We start from the raw sequence: 18,427 nt of genomic DNA, 5'->3' as shown, positions 1-18,427 counted from the left end.
CATCTAGTCTCACACAACCTCAAGGTTTTCATGAGAAAGACTATTTATCAACATTTGATATCTTTTGGTAATCAGATTTTGTTAGAGAGGATCACTGTATGGTCAAAGAATCAAGCTTTAAATACTTCAATTCCCCCCCCCCCCGAATCAGAGATTCATTTCCTAGAAGGCTGAACTCAAATTTTCATCCTTATAAGTCAAATTGAGTACCATGCAGTTCAAAGCAGCACCCTGGAAACCCCATATTCACTACTGTCATGATATGTTTTGTACAATGTATGCCTTGTGAGATATCATTTTAAAGGTCATGATCTGCTGAAACCCGTTGTTCTGTCAAAATATGTATATCATTAGTGTTTATGAAGTGATGAGATTTTGCTGTATGGTTGTTATTGAAATATGTTGTAAATTTGGGAGTCGTCCATTGTTAGTTCTCCAGTGACAACAAACGTGGTGATCCACATCCAGGCTGACATTAAACAACCATTAATCAGCAGGGGAGTTGTACACAAGAGATTTGCAATTCTGTAAGAGAAACACCACACAATGGGGATTGCTCAACCCTGTGATTTAGCAAGCCCCACCAGGCATGCCTGGGCTAGTTTCTTTCCAGGGACATGGATTAAGAGTATAAAATAAGGGTCAGTGGTATCATGGGGGCACCTTTCTCCTCCCCACCTACACTGGAAGCAACAAGAATGCAGGGAAAACAAATAATTGAACTGAGGAGACTGTTCCCAGACTTAAAGGAAAAGTCTGTCTATTAAGGACTGTAACCTACCTGCAATATCCAGTGGGGTGAGAAAAACTGCTTGAACCAAATATTGTTCAGTCTAATACAGTGGTTCTCAAACTTTTGTACTGGTGACCCCTTTCACATAGCAAGCCTCTGAGTGTGACCCCCCTTATAAATTGTATTATAAATGCTGGAGGCAAAGCAGGGTTTGAGGTGGAAGCTGACAGCTTGCAACCTCCCATGTAATAACCTTGCAACCCCCTAAGGGGTCCCGATCCCCAGTTTGAGAACCCCTGGTCTAATAAAGTCTAGGATTTAGACTGCATGCTTACTTTTTATTTTCTTTGGTGACTATCTCTGACTTCTGGTGCTTACCACTTATAATCACTTAAAATCAATCTTTCTATAGTTAATAAACCTGTTTTATATTTTACCTAAAACAGTGTGTTCTGGATGAATGCTTGGGAAATCTCAGCAAGTTACAAAGGCTAGTCTGTATCCTCTCCATATCAAGGGTAGGGCAGACTGGGAATGAATTTATACAGGTCAGGCTTCTGACCAGGGCAAGACAGTACAGTTCTGTGGTGCAAGGCTAGGGGCTTGGGAGATTTGCTGGTGCCTTTCTCTGTGTGATTCGTGAGTGGCTCTGGGAGCACTCGTGCAATTTAGCTGGATGTGGGGTTGTTGTACTGAGTGATAAACAGCAAACCCCCCAGGTGCTGTTGTCACTAGCAAAGCATTGTGAGAGAGAGCCTGGGCTGGAGAGATAAGGGGGCATAACAGTACCCCAGTTCCAGGCTGTTCCCCAGGGATCCTGTCAAAACTACATAAAGATATTTCAGCTGATCATTGAACATGATCAGCTGTTTCAACATTAGAAACGTTAGTCCTGTTTACTCTCAATAGTCATGAATGAGTCAATCACACTTTTCATTACAGTAGGACCTTGTCTTGGTGTCTGGCCATATTGTCCTCTCTTACTACTGCTGTGTGCCAGTTGGCTACTATGTTCCATCTCAGAAGTAACTGCATTTCAGCAGTGTTACAAGAAGGTAGTTCGTGTAGCACTGGGGGATCCCTCAGGATCAAAAAAATAGGTGTTTAAAGTATTTTCTTACACTTTGACATGTAAAGAAAATTCAGTGCAAATCACATCCAGCACCACACACAGGGAGTTCTAAATACAGTTTTTATGCAGACCACAGATTACCCTTCAAAGACTGAAGTACTCTACCTCCAAATACGAGGCTACCCACGCAACTGTATTTTGCTAGCAACATAATTATTAATGATCCCCATACTTCACACAACGTATGCATTCCAAAGAGAGCCTGAACCCATGGATCTGAGCTTGTGGGGTACCACCTGCATAATAATCTCCTTCCTGCTCCCTTATTCTGTGGAATATCTCTCTGCATAGAGAACGCAAAGTTTCACTTCTGAATGTTTGACAGGGCAAGCAGGGGAAGGTGGAGAGGGTTCACTGGTCTGCACTGCATCACTACATTCTCCCCACCCCAAACCCTCCGATTCTGTCTATACTAGCTTACACAGCCTTCCCCTCAATTGGTGTGGAACAACCCAGAAAGGGGTTTCAGGGGAATCCACAGGACAAGTGAGCCACCTATAGCACAATTCATAGAGGAATCATGTTGTTCAAGGGAGGCAAAATGATGGAGTGGGGAGGCAAGAGACCTATATGCAGATGTGCTGAGATTCCCTTGCATAGCTTGGGGGATATAGGGAGGGAGGAGTCTGACACCCACGGCTTCTGCAGGTAGCAAAAGCTGCTCCCCATTTGTAAGAGAATCTGAAGGAAATTCTGCAAGTGTAAACTAACAGTTGCTGTTCCTCTTTATAGCAGACACCCTAGTAATATAGGGAGTACTGCAAGTACTGAACTATTTATCTGAAGTAAAAATGGCAAGAATTTAAGGGTGGCAACTGTTCATTCTACAAAACTATACGCTGAGGAATGAGTGGATGGCAGGACTGGGATTTAAATCCAGGTCTCCTGACTGCCAGCCCACTATTCAAACCAGCAGAACATTCTGCCTCTCTCATTTTAGTGAAAACGCATCAAAAATCCCACCATCACATTGTCATTCTTGGTGGTAAAAGAATGAGAAGTCAGTTGTGCCTTTAAGTCACAGTCTGCAGCAGGGATAACTTGGAAGCACACTGCCTCTGCAGCAGTTCCCAGAGAAGCACAGCTTGTGCATCACACTTTTATAGGGTGCAAGATGTGCTTTCCTCCACACAAGGCAAAGTCTGCTGGTCTGTACAGGGCAAGAAAGGGAAGAAGACCATAACCTTTCCCTTTCCACAGCCCTTCTGGGGAGGCTACCATTGCTGGACTGAAGCAATCCTGGCTCCTGGCATCCTCTTTCCCTCAGCCTGCACACACATGCAGAAATTCTCACATTCTACCCTGGAATGGGCTTGGAGAATGAACCACCTTCTCATCCCCAGAGGGTAGCCTCTCCAGAGCAGGGTACCAGATGTATAGGAAGGGCAGGGTGAGCAAGCTTTCACACCCAGAGCTCAATCTGGTGCCTGTGCTGCAGACAAACAAAAAACTTCAGCCTGCAAGGCTATCAATCCAGCACATTTCATGCACACTTTTTTTTTTAAATAAATGCATGAAAAAAATATTCCTCATGCAATAAACACATCAATGCTCATTTTCCCTATATTCTACTTTGGGCCATTTTGTGTAAAATCTTTAATTAAAGTTTTTCTTTGAAATTGTCATCATCAAACCAGAAGAAAGAAAGTAAAAAACGGAAGGACACAGCTGTGCATATATGAAGTGCTATTCAGTACCAAATGAATTGGAACAAAATAAGTATCGTGACTGTTATGCTCTTAGTTTTGGCTCTGTATTCTCAGTAGCACAGTCTAACTTGTCACTTTATATTGATTCCATCTGTTTACACTCTGCAGAGTATTGGCTTCCTACGGTGAACATTTCCTATTTACCAGCTGGTAGAGATAGGCCAAACCAGATAGAAAAGAATTAGACTATTTTCAGAGCCTCATAAACATAAAATCAAAAATTTGGGGGGGAAGGGAAGTAGGGAAGTGGGGAGTGAGGAAGAGATACTGGGCCTAATTCTCATTTACACTAAGGCCCTTTATACATTCTAGCAATTCAGAGGGACCTTAAAATTGGTGTAATATATTTATGCGCACTTTAAGGCCTCTTTACACCATCACACTTCACTGGAGTGTAAAGGCAGCTTAGTGTAAATCAGGCTCAGTAAGTTGCTTACCTTTAGAGACACTAGCAGTTTAGGTCCAAAACTAAGGATTAGTTAGTATGAATACTTATGCACAAACATTTCCATTGTGCAATGTCTAAATGTAAACCCTGATGCATAAGTGCATTATGGAGCCATCATTGTACCCTCACAAGCCTTCTTATAAATTTGCTTTTTCTAGTGGTTGGTTCTCTTCTTTTTCTTCTTTGCTGATCCTCAGGTGAATATTTTTGCTGCTTTTGTTGAAAGCTGTTTCAGGTGGCCAGTCTTACCTGAATCTAACTTTTTTTTTAATGTTTAGAGACACTTCACTGTTTGAATCAATATTTTCTTCCCTGCTTTTTTGTGCTTTTGGATAAGTAATCAAGGAGAAAATCCTGCCCCTGACTCTGAGGCTATGGAGGCTTTCTTAGCAGCAAACCCAGTGAACTTCCATTGTGCAGTGCTTTGACCCTCTGTATTCTCAGGATTTGGTTACAGGGGGTGAGCATCCAGTGCAGTAGTATGCAGACAGTGCATGGAGTGGGCAAGGGAGGGGAAGGACCAGAAGATCTGCTGCTATACAAACCCTCTAATCTTCCCCTTCCCACAATGAGGGGAGCGCAGAAAGGACTGCACAGGCTACTCCAGCCACTGGGCTGTCTTAACTTCTTCAGATTGGCTCTTAAGCCACTCACTAAGTAGATGGAGATGATTCATTTTCTTCATCTTTATATACATCTGCTTAGCATCTAGCCAGCTTCTTGTGCTGAGTACTGTATTTAGGATGTGCCACAAAAAGTCCAGAATGTAATGGCCATTCTCCCCATATGGTATTACTTCCCTCCATGGTCAAGTCTTTCACCAACTCTTCTGATAGTGGCCTACTGGAAAACTGTTATTGCAAGTGGCTAGAAAGAAAAGAATCCCATGTTCAGATCTAGCTTCATAGCTTTGATCTTGCATATGAAATATTCCAAATCTTTTTCTAGCTTTTTTTTGCATTTCTAAATATTTAAGAATTATTATGAAAGTGGCAAGGCTTACTTATGGCAAATAAAAGTGGTGACTGTTATGTCACAAAATCACTTGGACTAGATGGGACATCAAGTGGGTCATATAGTCCATCCTCTTGCACTGTAACTGCATGTATTTCATTATAAAAACACTCTACGCTTCTATAGAATCTTCCATCTGAATATCTCAAAGTGTTTTCCAAGCATGAATGAGTTTAACTCTTGTGAGGTGAGAATTATTATCCTCTATTTTACAGATAAAGAAAAAATGGCATTAAAAACCCAATTTTTAAAAATGTGTGTGCACAATTTCCCACACCATTGCAGTAATTAACACAAACATGTCCCTGTTAGATGGAAGAAGGGCATTTTGGAGGAGCAGAGTAAAGTTTGGTTTGGAATAATCAATATGCCATTTTACAGGTGAATATTTATTTAAGAGATTGTATGAATGAAGTGTATCTGAACATGTATTTATTTCACTGGTTAATTTCCATAGTTTGAAATGCTTGGGGTTTTTAACTAAAAATTTTTGGAATATATATACGTAGCAGTAACCTTACTTTTAAGTTGATAGCCTTTTCTATTAATGTACTTGAATATACATATCACCGCTGTTTCAGAATGTCCTTAAAAAATAACACAGAACCTGGGAAATTAAGTGTACCAGAACTCTAATTAGGACTTTGGGGGATATTTTCAATTAATAAATTTTGTAATAAGAAGATATCTAAGCTGTTTCTTTTGTGATATGATATACTCAACATGAAAATGTAAATGTTACTCTCCAGTTAGTTGCATACAGCCAAATGAATAAAAGCTATGACATTAATAATAACTATATTCATCCATGATTGATAGGCTTTTCTGCAGTGAGGAAAGATTGTCTTGGGTACAATCTGTCCTAACAGCTCTGCGATATGTTAATATTTTACTCAGACTAGAGAAAAGATATATTCAGATGTCCACCATAAAAGAGGGGCTGAGGATGCTACTGCAGCCTTGAGGTTGCAACAGAAGCTGTAAAATAGGAAGGATTTTATTGTCTCCTCCCAATATATGTGCCAAGCCTGTGCCAAACATTGTAGAGAGCAGGATTTGCATGAGGTTATGTCCTAGGATGCTTTTTTGCTCACATGAAAATCTTGGGGTGAGGTGGGACATGACACATGATGCTCCAGAGGGCATAGAACATTCTTCTGGTGAGCTCTGCACCATGGCAAATATTTGCTATGATCTCTGATTGGCTTAACTGATATCCAAGTATAATAAAAGATTACTACATTGATGCTGGATATTTTTTACTCCATCAGAGAAAAATCTATTTTACACTTAGCCATTTCACTATTACCTGAATCATCAGAAGAAGGTTCTAGAGTTTTATCCATACAACATGGTGTCAGAGATCTTAGGCTGGATTCTCCACAGCCTGCCCCTTGTGTTGCTGTTTATTTTCATGCAAAGTGAAGGGCCTAAAATGCCGTTGTTCTGACTTGGTAGCATTTTCTTTTTACCAACTTTGCACAAATTTAACTGATTACCCAAGATGCACTAAAGTGAAGAATCAAGCCCCTTAAATGAATCTGGCCTTTTATTCAAGCAAGCAACATCTAGAACTAAGAGTACCAGTACCATTTATGAAGTGCCAGAACGTAACTTATAAAGTAAATAACCATTTTAGCAATCAGTTTCTGTTACTATCCACCCCTACAGTACCTTTTCCTTTAAGAGGGATTCCAGCTGACTTAATGTCATGGTTTGGCTGCCTTGGCTATCGTTCCATCTAAAAATAAATAATATTAACGAAAGGATTAGACATAAGGCAAATGCATTACATTACTGTTGTAAGGCAACAATGGTCCAATTATTGATATCAATGAGGGTTCTGCCTAAGTATGGAATGAGTAAAGACTGCAGGAATGGGCCTCCACAGTGATCCTGTACAGGGTTCTGGGCCCAGCTACACTGCTGTGCTGCACTGGCACAAAGTGACACTGAATCTGGTGGATCCAGCTCCCAGATGATCTCCCCGTGCAAGTGGATTCTTGAGCAATGTAGAGACATTGTAGCTCCTATACCTTGCACACATGGCTGACAATGTGGAGGATGTGGCGGGAGGACAACAGCATAGCTTCCCAGTGCCTAAGCAATCCCCAGCTCTTTTAACAGCCACTGGGGCCATTGGCAGCTGATACTGATGCGTGGCTGGGCCAGGGAACAAGACTGACACATACAGGAGTCCTAGAATCAGGTGAGTACAAAGAATATCTCAGAACCTCAATGCCCAGCTGCATCAAGTGCTCCTCAGCCATAAATGAGGATCTAGCCCTTTGCATTTATAAGATCATTGTCAATGATCTTTTAACATGTGAGGTCTTTTAGAAAAAGAATGGCCCTACTCTCACCCATTTACTTACATCAAAACCACAGACCAAGTCATTTTCACAGTTAACAATTAACATGTTTTATTTTTCTCAACGGATCTGACAGATTCTAAATTCCTGTTTTCCCAGGCTCTTCCCCTAACTAAGGGCTTGACCCTGAAAACACTTATGCAAGAAAGTACTCATGTGTATTTGCAGGACTGAGTGCTAAAGACCAAATTCTGCCCTAATTTACAGCCTACTGGGTTCACTGAGATTGTGTGGGCTTTAAATCAGGGCAGAAACCAGCCCTAAGCTCCCTCTTACAAAATTTTCTCTGAAAAAAGAGCACCTGCACTGCCCTCTTGTGGCAAACTCCTGTAAATTAAGCTACAACTATCCCACATTTATTTTTGCTTCACATCATTTTCTGACTTACACTGTGTGTCGTTTTAATACGTCTACAAGCATTTGGTTGGTCAAAATGCAGCATTTTCTAATTGTAGATTTGATTCTGTTCCCTTTCACCAGTATAAACCAAGAGTTTACTCATTGTGATTCCATGTGAAAGTGAGAGGAAAATCAGGGCCCATGTGTTTAACCTATTCATTATTTTTTCCATGATATAAAAAGGGATTAAGCTTTCATTTTGTGCATGATCCTTCATTCTCTATTTAATTATTTTTTTGCTAATTAATCACAAGCTTTGCAAAGCTCCCTTGTTTCTCTGGAAGATAGCGGCCTTAAATTTCCTCCTCCCATTTTCTGTCTCCCTTCCTCTTCTCCTCTCCCTTCCTCCTGCTTCCTTTCAGTGAACTACTCCCACTGGTGTTTTCCCCTCATTCTCTGGGAGGTTTGTTAACTTTACACTTGATGGTAAAAAAGCTGGGTCAGAATCTGAAGAATAATTTCTAAAGCAACTGTCTGTCAGAGCCTGAATCATCTGCTCTCACAGTCAAACCTGCAGGAGAGGGAATGTGAAAGAAAATCTCTATGAGGATTCCATTGCAAAGTCCCTACCCGGTCATCCCAGAAGGGGGAGAAAAGGGGAAGGAAGGGGAGGGAGGTTAAATTATATAGTGCTTTTGGAGCAAAGCTACTAGGTAAATGTAGGATTAGTTTTACAGTATAATATACAGTATGGTACTCAGAGAATGCTTTGCATTATACCTCTCAGATGTCCCTCATGTGAAGGGACGGCACTCATTTTAATCCCAAAGTTACCTACTTACCACACAAAATTGGTACCTCCACACTTTTATTGCTGAAAGTGATTTACATCAGAAGTAAAGAAGGATTTAAAAGTGAAGCTCCAGAGAGGAGAAAGTTACTCACCTTGTATAATAACAGGTTCTTCAAGAGATGTCCTTGTGGGTGCTCCACTCCAGGTGAAGGTATGTCCCTGTGCCTTTGCCTGGAGAGTTCTGCAGCAGTGTCTGTATGGGTCACGTGCACGCAGTGCCTACCTCACATGCTGGTGCCTCAATAGCGCGCGCAACCTGGACTCCTCAGTTTCTTCTCTACCCCGGAGCCAGGGCTGGATCCAGGCACCAACTTATCAAGCAGGTGCTTGGGGTGGCCACTCTGGAGCGGGGTGGCACTTTCAGGTATTCGGTGGCAATTTGGCGGAGGGTCCCTCACTCCCGCTTGGAGTGAAGGACCTCCCGCTGAATTGCCGCAGATCGCGATTGTGGCTTTTTTTTTTTTTTTTTGGCTGCTTGGAGCGGCAAAACCCCTGGAGCTGGCCCTGCCCAGAGCCTGCTCCAAACTCTGAAGTAGAGAGGAGGAGAGTGAGTATTGGAGCACCCAGAGGGACACTCATCTTGAAGAACCTCAGTTACTGCACCAGGTGAGTAACCTTCTCTTCAAGAGAGAGAGATGTCCCTGTGGGTCCTCCACTCCAGATGACTGAAGAGCAGTGCCGACCTCAGACAGTAGGGACTTCGGAGTTGGTAAAATAGCCGTTGATAGTACAACTTGGCCAAGTCAAGTATCCACCTGAGGACCTTGCGTAACAGCATAATGTTTAGCAAAGGTGTGTTCAGAGGCTCAGGGAGCAGCTTTGCAAATGTCTATACGGGGAACGTTGTTTAGAAATGCCACTGCCCACAATATTGATCTGGTAAAGTGCATCTTGATTCCCGCTGGAGGTTGTATGCCTCTTAATTGATAGTATAGGTGAATGCATCAGGATATCCATTTAGATATTCTTTGAACAGATATGAAGTTACTCTTAGAGCATGCTGTGATAGAGATAAAAAGTTTCAGTGAGACTCTAAATGGCTGGGTCCTGTCGAGATAAAAAAACAATGCTCTCCTAACATCAAGGGTGTGCATTGTGGCTTCAAAAGTGTTGGTGTGTGGTTTGGGCAAGAAAGTAGGTAGTTGTATTGGTTGATTGATGTGAAGGACGAATATACTTTGGGAAGGATTTGGGATGAGTTGGCAAAGTGACTCTGTCTTTAAAAAAGATAGTATATGGTGGGTCTGCCAGGAGCACCCTGATTTCTCCCACACGTCTAGACGATGTGATTGCTATTAGAAACGCCACTTTCATGGACAGGTGTAGTAGGGAGCAGGTTGCTAAAGGTTTGAACAGTTTATGCCTCCAGGCTGTTAGGACCAAGTTTAAGTCCCATGGTTGTATGGGTGGTCTCACGTCCGGACAGAAAGTTTGGATACTCTTAAGGAATCGCTTTGTGAAAGGGTGAGCAAAGATTGTAGTGTCACCAATTTTGACACTAGTATCACTTTACTGAGCTGAGAGAAAGACCAGATTGTTTCAGTTCCGGGAGATAGTCCAATATAATTGGAAGAGGTGTAAATGCTGCAATGGTTTGTCTAGTGGGAGGGATAGCTCAGTGGTTTGAGCATTGGCCTGCTTAAACCCAGGGTTGTGAGTTCAATCCTTGAGGGGGCCACTTAAGGATCTGGGGCAAAATCAGTACTTGGTCCTGCTAGTGAAGACAGGGGGCTGGACTCAATGACCTTTTGGGGTTCCTTCCAATTCTATGAAATAGGTATATTTCCATATATTAAAATCTACTGTGTAGCAGCACTCTCTAGACCTACTCAGAGCAATTTAGCTCATCATTAGAGAACCATGGAGGAGCCATGCCTTGAGATGTAGCATCTTTATGTTGAGGTGTTGTAGTTGGCCCTCCCGTTGGGTTAATAGGTCTGTCTGTAGAGGGAGCGTGATTGGGTATGCGTAGATATCCATGTTACGTATGGATATCATGTTTGTCTCGGCCGTGTGGAGGCTATTAAGATTACTGTAGCCCTCTTGGTCCTTATCTTCAGTACCACTCTCAATAGTAATGGTATCAGTGGGAATGCGTACAGAAGGTCTGAGTTCCAAGCGATCATGAACGCATCCCCCATCGATTCCCCAGACTGGACCTGAAGCAGGATTTGGGGGCGTTTTGTGTTGCATGTTGTCATGAATAGGTCCATTTGTGGATAACCCCAAGTTTGGAATATGTCTTCCAGGATGGCATTGTTTAACTTCCATTCATGATCGAGGAGAAAACATCTGCTGAGCTCATCTGCAGTGGTGTTCTGGCATCTGGGTAGGTGGGAGGCTGAGATATGGATATTGTGCTGGAAGCACCAATTCCAGAGTCTCATAGCCTCGGCACGTAGTGAATGCAAGACTTCAAATTTGCTTATCTGAGGAAGGCGGTTGGGACACTGCTAGTGGTGGAAGGCATCATCATTGTGGTCTCTGTCATTGCTGCTGTTGTTCCTTGTATGGCCTTTCATGTTGCTGTGTGTATGCCGGGTTTCTAAGGCACTCATATGGTTGATACGCGCATTGTCTCCTTCTTGTGGAAGGGGTATGGATGCCAAGGGACCGAAGGGTGGCCCATGAATCCTTCCTGGTGTGCAGCACTTCATTGGTTTTGGCTGCAAACAGTTTTTCTCCATCAAAAGGGAGATCTTCAACAGTATTTTGTATCTTCCATGGTAATGACGAAGAATTGAACCAGGAGGCTCAGTGCATGATGACTGCGGCCATAGCGGTGGACCTGGCAGTCATGTCAGCAGCATCCAGTGAGGACTGTAGAGCCGTGCATGAGATCATTTGCCCTTCAGAAACCAGAGCTTTGAATTATTGTCTCTTTTCCTCATGAATTTAATTAATAAATTCCATAAACTTACCATAATTCCTGTGGTCCTATCTGGCAAGTAATGCCGAATAATTTGCCACTCTGAATTGTAGCATAGATGAAAAGTATACTTTGCGGCGAAATAGGTCCAGTCTCTTACTCTCCACTAAAAATGTTGTTGTTTACTCCTTTGGTTGGCCGCTTCCACAACCAGTGAATTGGGCGCTGAGTGTGTGAAAAGAAATTCGGATCCCTTCAAGGGAGCGTAATATTTTCAGTCTGCCCTCTTGCAGGTTGGGGTATTGTGGCTGGAATTAACCACACCATCTTGGAAGGCTCCATGATAGCCCCATTGATTGGTAATGCTATCTTGGAGGAGGCTGATGTCTATAAGATGTCAATTAACTCATGCTGAGTTTCTGGCACTTCCTCCAGAGCAATCTTAAGCTTGTTAGCCATTCTTTTGAATAAATCCTGAAAGTGGGTAAAATCATCTGCTGTGGTTGGCAGTGGAGGCAAATAACCTCATCTGGTGAGAAAGATGAGTTATTGGTTGGCGAGGTGTCAGGAGCAGTGCCCTCTACCTATTGCATCATGGGCTCCTCTTGTGTTTCCAATGCTACAGACTGTGAAGTTGGAGGTGGAGATCTGGTGTCGTCCCTACATGGACTGGGGTGGCTGCTATGGTGTCTTCTATAAGACTTCCAGGGACTCCAGTAGGGCTAATGACCTGGGAAGGGCATGGTGGCCCCATCCATGGGTGGCCATACTAAGGTGGTATATTGTGAGAATATGAGGACCATGATCTTAGTGGTCTGGCAGCAATAAGTGTCTTAATCGGGGAAGAATGGTGTGGGGAGAATACCCCTTCTATCTCATCGTCTTCATCACTGGAAAACTATGATGGTATCGGAGATAGCTGACAATGCAGTACTGACACCACCGGTGAGACATCAGTGCCCAGTAAAGGAGATTCTGGAGTTGAGGAGACAAACAAATCTTTCTGATGCATGAAAAGGCATTGTGCCGAGAGCATTGGTGCCAAGGGGCAGGGTGCCGATTGCACCAGTGGCACAGTGAGCTGAGTCGGTGCCCAAGTAACTTGTGTCAGCACTGTCATGCTAGGCGCATTCATCTGCAGCACACGAATAGGAGCGGTTATCAGTACCATCTCCTTTGGGGCTATTGACGGTGCCATGGTGGAGACAGGCAGCTTAAAGCCATTAGCCTCGGCACCGGAGTGGTGGGTACTGGTGGCGGCCACTGCACAGACAGTGCCGGAGGTGCCTGGAGCATTGTAGGTGCTGAACTGCAGAGCTGATTAGATTGGTGACCATTCTGAGGTGATGTGCTCTCTATGAGGCGAGGAAGCTGGCTGCTTTTTTGCCAGATTTTTGTCCCTAGAGAATCTTGGTGTTGAGAAGACCGATGACCTCTGCTGAGAAGAGGGTTCCTGCCCAGGGTTGGAGGCTGGTCTGAGGGACTTTTCCATGAGGAGGAGTTTAAGCCTCAGGTCCCTGTCTTTTACAGCCCTAGCCTTCAGTTTATTACAATGGGCACATTTCTGGGGAATGTGGGATTCCTCCAGGCAATGGACACATTGAGAGTGTCCATCTGAGACAGGCATTGCCTCTCTACATGTTGTGCATCTTTTAAAACCCAGTGAACCAGGTATTTTCTAACTGCATTATGGGATGTAAAATAATTTCTTTTTTTACAGCAGCTGTAAGTCAAACAACTGAAAGTTATCTGACTAAACTAACCTAAAACTAAAACCTAATTTACTAATTTATATAATCTAATTGAAAAGCGAAGGTTTTCAATGGGACTGCTGAGCTACATCTCAGGCCGGGGACAGTAGAGAAGGAACGGAGGAGTCTGGGTCATGCAAAGGCACATGAGGCAGGCACCGCGCATGCGCAACCTGTACGGGCACTGCTGCACACCTCTCCGAACAAAGGCGCAGGGATGCACCTTCACCTGGAGTGGAGTACCCACAGGGACATCTCTCAAAGAAGAATGTTATTTACATTGAAGGAATGAATCCCACAGCATTTTAACTTTCCTGCCAAAACAATGTCTGTGAGTCCCTCAGATTGTGTCTTTTTCACGCACTGCATCCTGCAAGTTGAGTTATATGTTTTGAGTATCCCTAAAAAATGTTAACCTCAGCTCACATCTAACTTCTCATATACTCAGTTACACTTACCACTAGTTAACAGAATATACCAACTAGGCTTAAAGCTCTATATGTTTACATTACAAGATCAATGGCCTGACAGACTACCTCCCCTCCCTTCAGTGATCATATAAGATCCCTATGGCAAATACACCAATTGTTTATATGGAAAAGCAATATTGAAAAAGTACTTAATGTTCCTGGAGCTGTTTGTAACATGATGTAACAGCTGGAATCAAAGAGAGCTAGAACCATTTAACCAGCCTGCTCTCTGCAGACGCTAAAAAGTGATCCAAAATCACAGTTTGGGAACAATAGGATTACATAATAAGAAGCTCTTACCTTCTTTGCATGTTGGCACTTTTGGCAACCCTAGTGAACTTTGCCAGGAAGTCAAGATATTGTACAGTAACTTTGCTAGTCATCGGAATCTACATTTCAATAAAAAGAGTGTTAAATAAATGGATTTCTAGATAAATCCTGTAATGAAATCTCATTGGACTAAAAAAAAAAAAAATCATTCACTTCCATTATTAGTTAACTACTTTATTAAAATGCAAAAACAATCTCCTCTGATAGCCTCTCTTTTGTTGCATGTACTGCGTGTCACTTCTTCTCACCTTTTGTCTAGGCTCAAGTATAGTATCAATATATATCTGATAAATCCTCCAGCAAGAAGCTATCTCCTACACTTATAAGGGACAAGGACTTGAGGCTCATGTAGGCCTTTTCCTCACACTAACTCTATGATCTTCTTTGTCTATGTGTGAAACTATATCCCATCTAATCCAACCGGTGAGACAATCTTTCCATGTGTACCAAATGCATATGTAAGGTATTTCCACATATTGATCCACATATTGCTTGTGGATCCACATATTGCTTATTTGGTATAATCAAGGACAGTAATTACTTCATTTTAACTGAAATCAGTGCTGAATTTTCAGAGACCAATATTTTTTAAATGTGAAGATAACACCTTGTAACAGCTCAATGTAAGTAAAAAATCAAACAACAAGCATGTTGGAAAGGATATAAAACCTAAAATCTGTGAAACCTTAGGACAGAAGGTTTTGGCCATAGGGGTCAGGACTGGAACTCCAGAGGGCCAAAAATCCATCTTCTATTACTCATTAGCATTATAAACCATTGGGGAGAAGGGTAAGTATGTTGAAAGCAACTAGAAACAATGGTTTGGAGGTGCGTGGTATTACTCTTTGCAGTTCACTGTACGGTTCTAAATGTTGTTGTACCACAGTTAAATTACTAAACTGAAAAAATGAGAACTTTACAGAGCTAATACCAGAAAGCAGACACCCTGGACAAATAAATTAAGATTTTCAAAGTCGCTTAGAGGAGTTAGCCACACAATTCCATTTGAAGTTAATGGGCATTGTATAGCTATCCACTGCTGGGTTCTGAAAATCTCAACCAGTGTATACAACTAATGGTCTTTAGAGAATATATTCCAACCTAGCCATGGCTTAAAGGTGGCGAACAGACAACTATCCTTCCTCCCAATTATTCATTATTTTACAGTGCTCAAAAGTGTGCTAAGCTCCTTACAATATAAATAAGAACATGTTCTACCATGACTCAAAGGGTTTTCAATCTGATCTTTCACCAGGAATAAGACTGCATAATTTGATTAATGATCACAAAAGCTACCAATGAATTGTAACTTCTTCAGACAGTGGGAGAAATAATGCAGACGAAATCCTTTAAAAGAAATACAAATGGCCAAATCTAGTTCATTTTACTCACATAAGTAATCCTATTGTCTTCACTAGAATTACTCACATAAGGCAAGAAGGATTTGGCCCCATCTATCATCATTTTGATAAAACCAGACCTGCTCCTGCTCCCACTGAAATGGAGAGGAAATTCTGCTATTGATGTGGATAAGAACAGCCCCCGAATGATTATACACATATATAACATAGCGTACCTGTGCCAGCACAGAATCAAACTGTGCTTGTGTCAGAGGAAAAAGAAAGGTTTCAATTACTCTCCTGAATTCGCCTTTTGTGACTGTTAGGGTGTGATCAATGTCGATTGTCTGAAATGCTTTTTTAAGTTCACCTTCTTTTTCAGTTGTCTTTTTAAGTAAAATCTGCTCAATTTCTGAGGAGGACAGTGTGGGATCTGGGACAGAGCGCACAGATGTAGCTGTAAAACATATCAGACAGTTATTAAACTCTTAAACCTGGCAAAATCAAATGTGGGGTTTTTTGCTGAGAATTCAACACAAATCAATCCATCCTTAGAGATATCACTGTAAATTAATTAACATTTGTGCAGCACTTTGAAGATCAAAAGCAATATAAAAGTGCTAAATATTATTTTAAAAATTCCCAACGTATTATTTATAACATTATAACCAAGACACTGGTTAACCTGGAAGATACTCTAAAAGAGCAGTTAAAGTTACAAAGTAAAACATATGTAACGTAACTCACAATATATTTGTCCATCCCATCCCCACTAGCACTCTACCTTCAGACTTCAGCAAGGATAAAAAGACCCTGAATGTCTTTGCTTTGTATCATTTAGATGCTTTATTCAGTTATTAAACTCCTTAGTGAAGTCATCTGCCAATGATGTGTCAGCACCAATTGTTTGTGTGCTGACTCCTTTGCAGATAAGCATTTTAACACACAACAGCCAGCTTGCTGTAAAAACACTCATGGGAAAGGAGGGCTGGAGAAATGGACAGCATGGTGACAAATAGTGTAATCCCTACTCAAGCAAATTCCCCTTGACTTCAGTGAGAGCTTTGACTGAGTAAGAACTGAATAAGGACCACAGGATTTGGCCTGATATTTCTCCTGCATTTATAGGGCCAAATTCAGCCATTGACACAAATATAATACTACCTTTGAAGACAACAATAGCTGAGCACCCGAGTCTAAAGATTGAAGTTAGTTGTGCATTGACATTTTTCTGTACTTTTGAGGCAAGTTCTGCCATCAGTTTGCACACAATATTTCAGTTCCCTTCAATGGCAGAATAAGTCCCTTTATATTATTTACACTTTACTGCAGTTTCTCCTCCACACATCTTCTCTGTGACAGAGTGCTGAGAACCAACAGCTGAACTAGCACAATTGGTCACTATGGATCCAATTAGTTCCCCTGAAGAGGGCCTGACTGAGGGAAGAGATGGCTAATTACTAGATCCGCCTGGACTGGGGAAGAGCTAAGGAGCAAATTTCCCCATTAACTGCAAGAGTAGAAAAGAAGCATAGGAAAGCCATGCAAGGGAGAAGATGAGAGAGAGAAAAGCCAACCAACCAACCAGGCCAGAGTAAAGGGAGATCTCTGCGCAGAGAGATCTCTTTCCCCTCTCATGTTTGTATAATACTGTAAATAAGAATTGTTGCACTAGACTGTCAAAGGGTGGAGGTTAATAAAACACAGATAAAATACACAGCAGTGGTTATAGACCAGAGATGTCAGAGACATTTATATGAGGAGACAAGAGCTGAGGGCTGTGCCCTGTCACAAGTGGGGACTTGTCCAGGACTTGTCCAGGAGCTGCCTTATCTGTACTGACCGAGAACCTGATGGGGGAGCCAGAGCAAAGGTTCAGCAGTCTGGGCAATGGAAAAGACATTGCAATGGCTTGTAGAACAGCAGAAGGAGATACAGAAGACCCTAGAGAGAAGACCCTCCATCACCTGGAGAAACAGTGCGTGCTTGCTTGCCTGGTAGGCTGAGCAACAGAAAAGCCTACAGAATTTTATTCAAGAGCAAGCCCATGTGCCGCAGCAGCTAATGTGATCCTGCAGTGGGGAACAGCAACCAGACACAGGTGATAGGTGTCTGTAAGATGGGCCCTGCAAATGATCCTGACACATTCTTGGTCAAGCTCAGGCAACCTATACGGCTGTAAAGCCAGATCTACACTAGAGACCTGTATCAGTATAACTACTTCACTCAGGGGTGTGAAAAACTCCCCCCAAGCAACACAGTTATACCAACCTAACCCCCCCATGTAGACAGCTCTATGTTGGTGGGAGAGCTTCTCCTGTCAACATAGCCCCCGCCTCTTGGGGAGGTGGATTAACTATGCTGATGAGAGAAGCTCTCCCATGGGGGTAAGGGCATCTTCACTTAAACACTACAGTGGCCCAGCTGCATCAGTGCGGCTGTGTTGATGTAGGGTGTAAAGTGTAGACCAGCTCTAAGTAATAAGCAAGCATGGGAATATGATGTGATTAATACAGTCATTCTAGATCAGGTGGACTTATCCACAGAAAAGTTCCCTGCAAAAGTTTTAGGCCACTAGATGGACCTGTGGGAGGTTACAAGCCTAGGCATTTGCCCAAAAACTGACAGACTAGCTACCAGCTGGTTGAGGCCAGACACTCAGATTGAAAGTGAGATTATGGATGCCATAATTCTAAAACAGTTCCTGCACAGCATCCCTGAGAATTCCTGGTTATGGGTCAGGTGGCATCTGCTGATCACCCTAGATTCTGTGGTCAAGCTCACAGTAGAGTTTGTGGAGGTGGATGTTCCTAGGAAAAGGGGCTGGCAGTTTAAGGGACCAGATCTGGGGAGGAGGGTTGGAGAAACCCAATCTGGAAAGGTCACAGAGAAGAAGAGGGAAGAACCTAAGGGGATTCCAGCTGGAACTCAGGGTATTGTCTGTTATCGGTATGGACACTAAGGACACATTAATAAAAGACTGCCCTTATATAGAATGTGGGTTTTCAGAGTTCTGAAATTGGACGGGGACTCTTGGACATGGAAGGAAAAAGAAATTATCTATGGT

At 42.5% G+C, this 18,427-nt stretch overlaps 1 protein-coding gene across 2 annotated transcripts in view; it reads right to left on the bottom strand.

Annotated features, from left to right (window-relative positions):
• The window catches only part of EFCAB6 (EF-hand calcium binding domain 6), a 168,648-nt gene that overhangs the window by 131,973 nt on the left and 18,248 nt on the right, over positions 1 to 18,427 (bottom strand). For both annotated transcript variants that reach the window (XM_030540001.1, XM_030540003.1), the window contains exons 4-6: positions 15,597 to 15,817; positions 13,991 to 14,079; positions 6,711 to 6,777 (exon numbers count right to left, since the gene is read on the bottom strand). In XM_030540001.1, coding sequence (XP_030395861.1) covers positions 6,711 to 6,777; positions 13,991 to 14,079; positions 15,597 to 15,817 — 377 coding nt within the window. The remainder of the gene's footprint in view (positions 1 to 6,710; positions 6,778 to 13,990; positions 14,080 to 15,596; positions 15,818 to 18,427) is intronic.

Source organism: Gopherus evgoodei, chromosome 1, assembly GCF_007399415.2.
Source record: "Gopherus evgoodei ecotype Sinaloan lineage chromosome 1, rGopEvg1_v1.p, whole genome shotgun sequence".
In the NCBI taxonomy this organism is placed as follows: Eukaryota; Metazoa; Chordata; order Testudines; family Testudinidae; genus Gopherus; species Gopherus evgoodei.
This window is presented reverse-complemented; position numbering and strand designations above follow the sequence as displayed.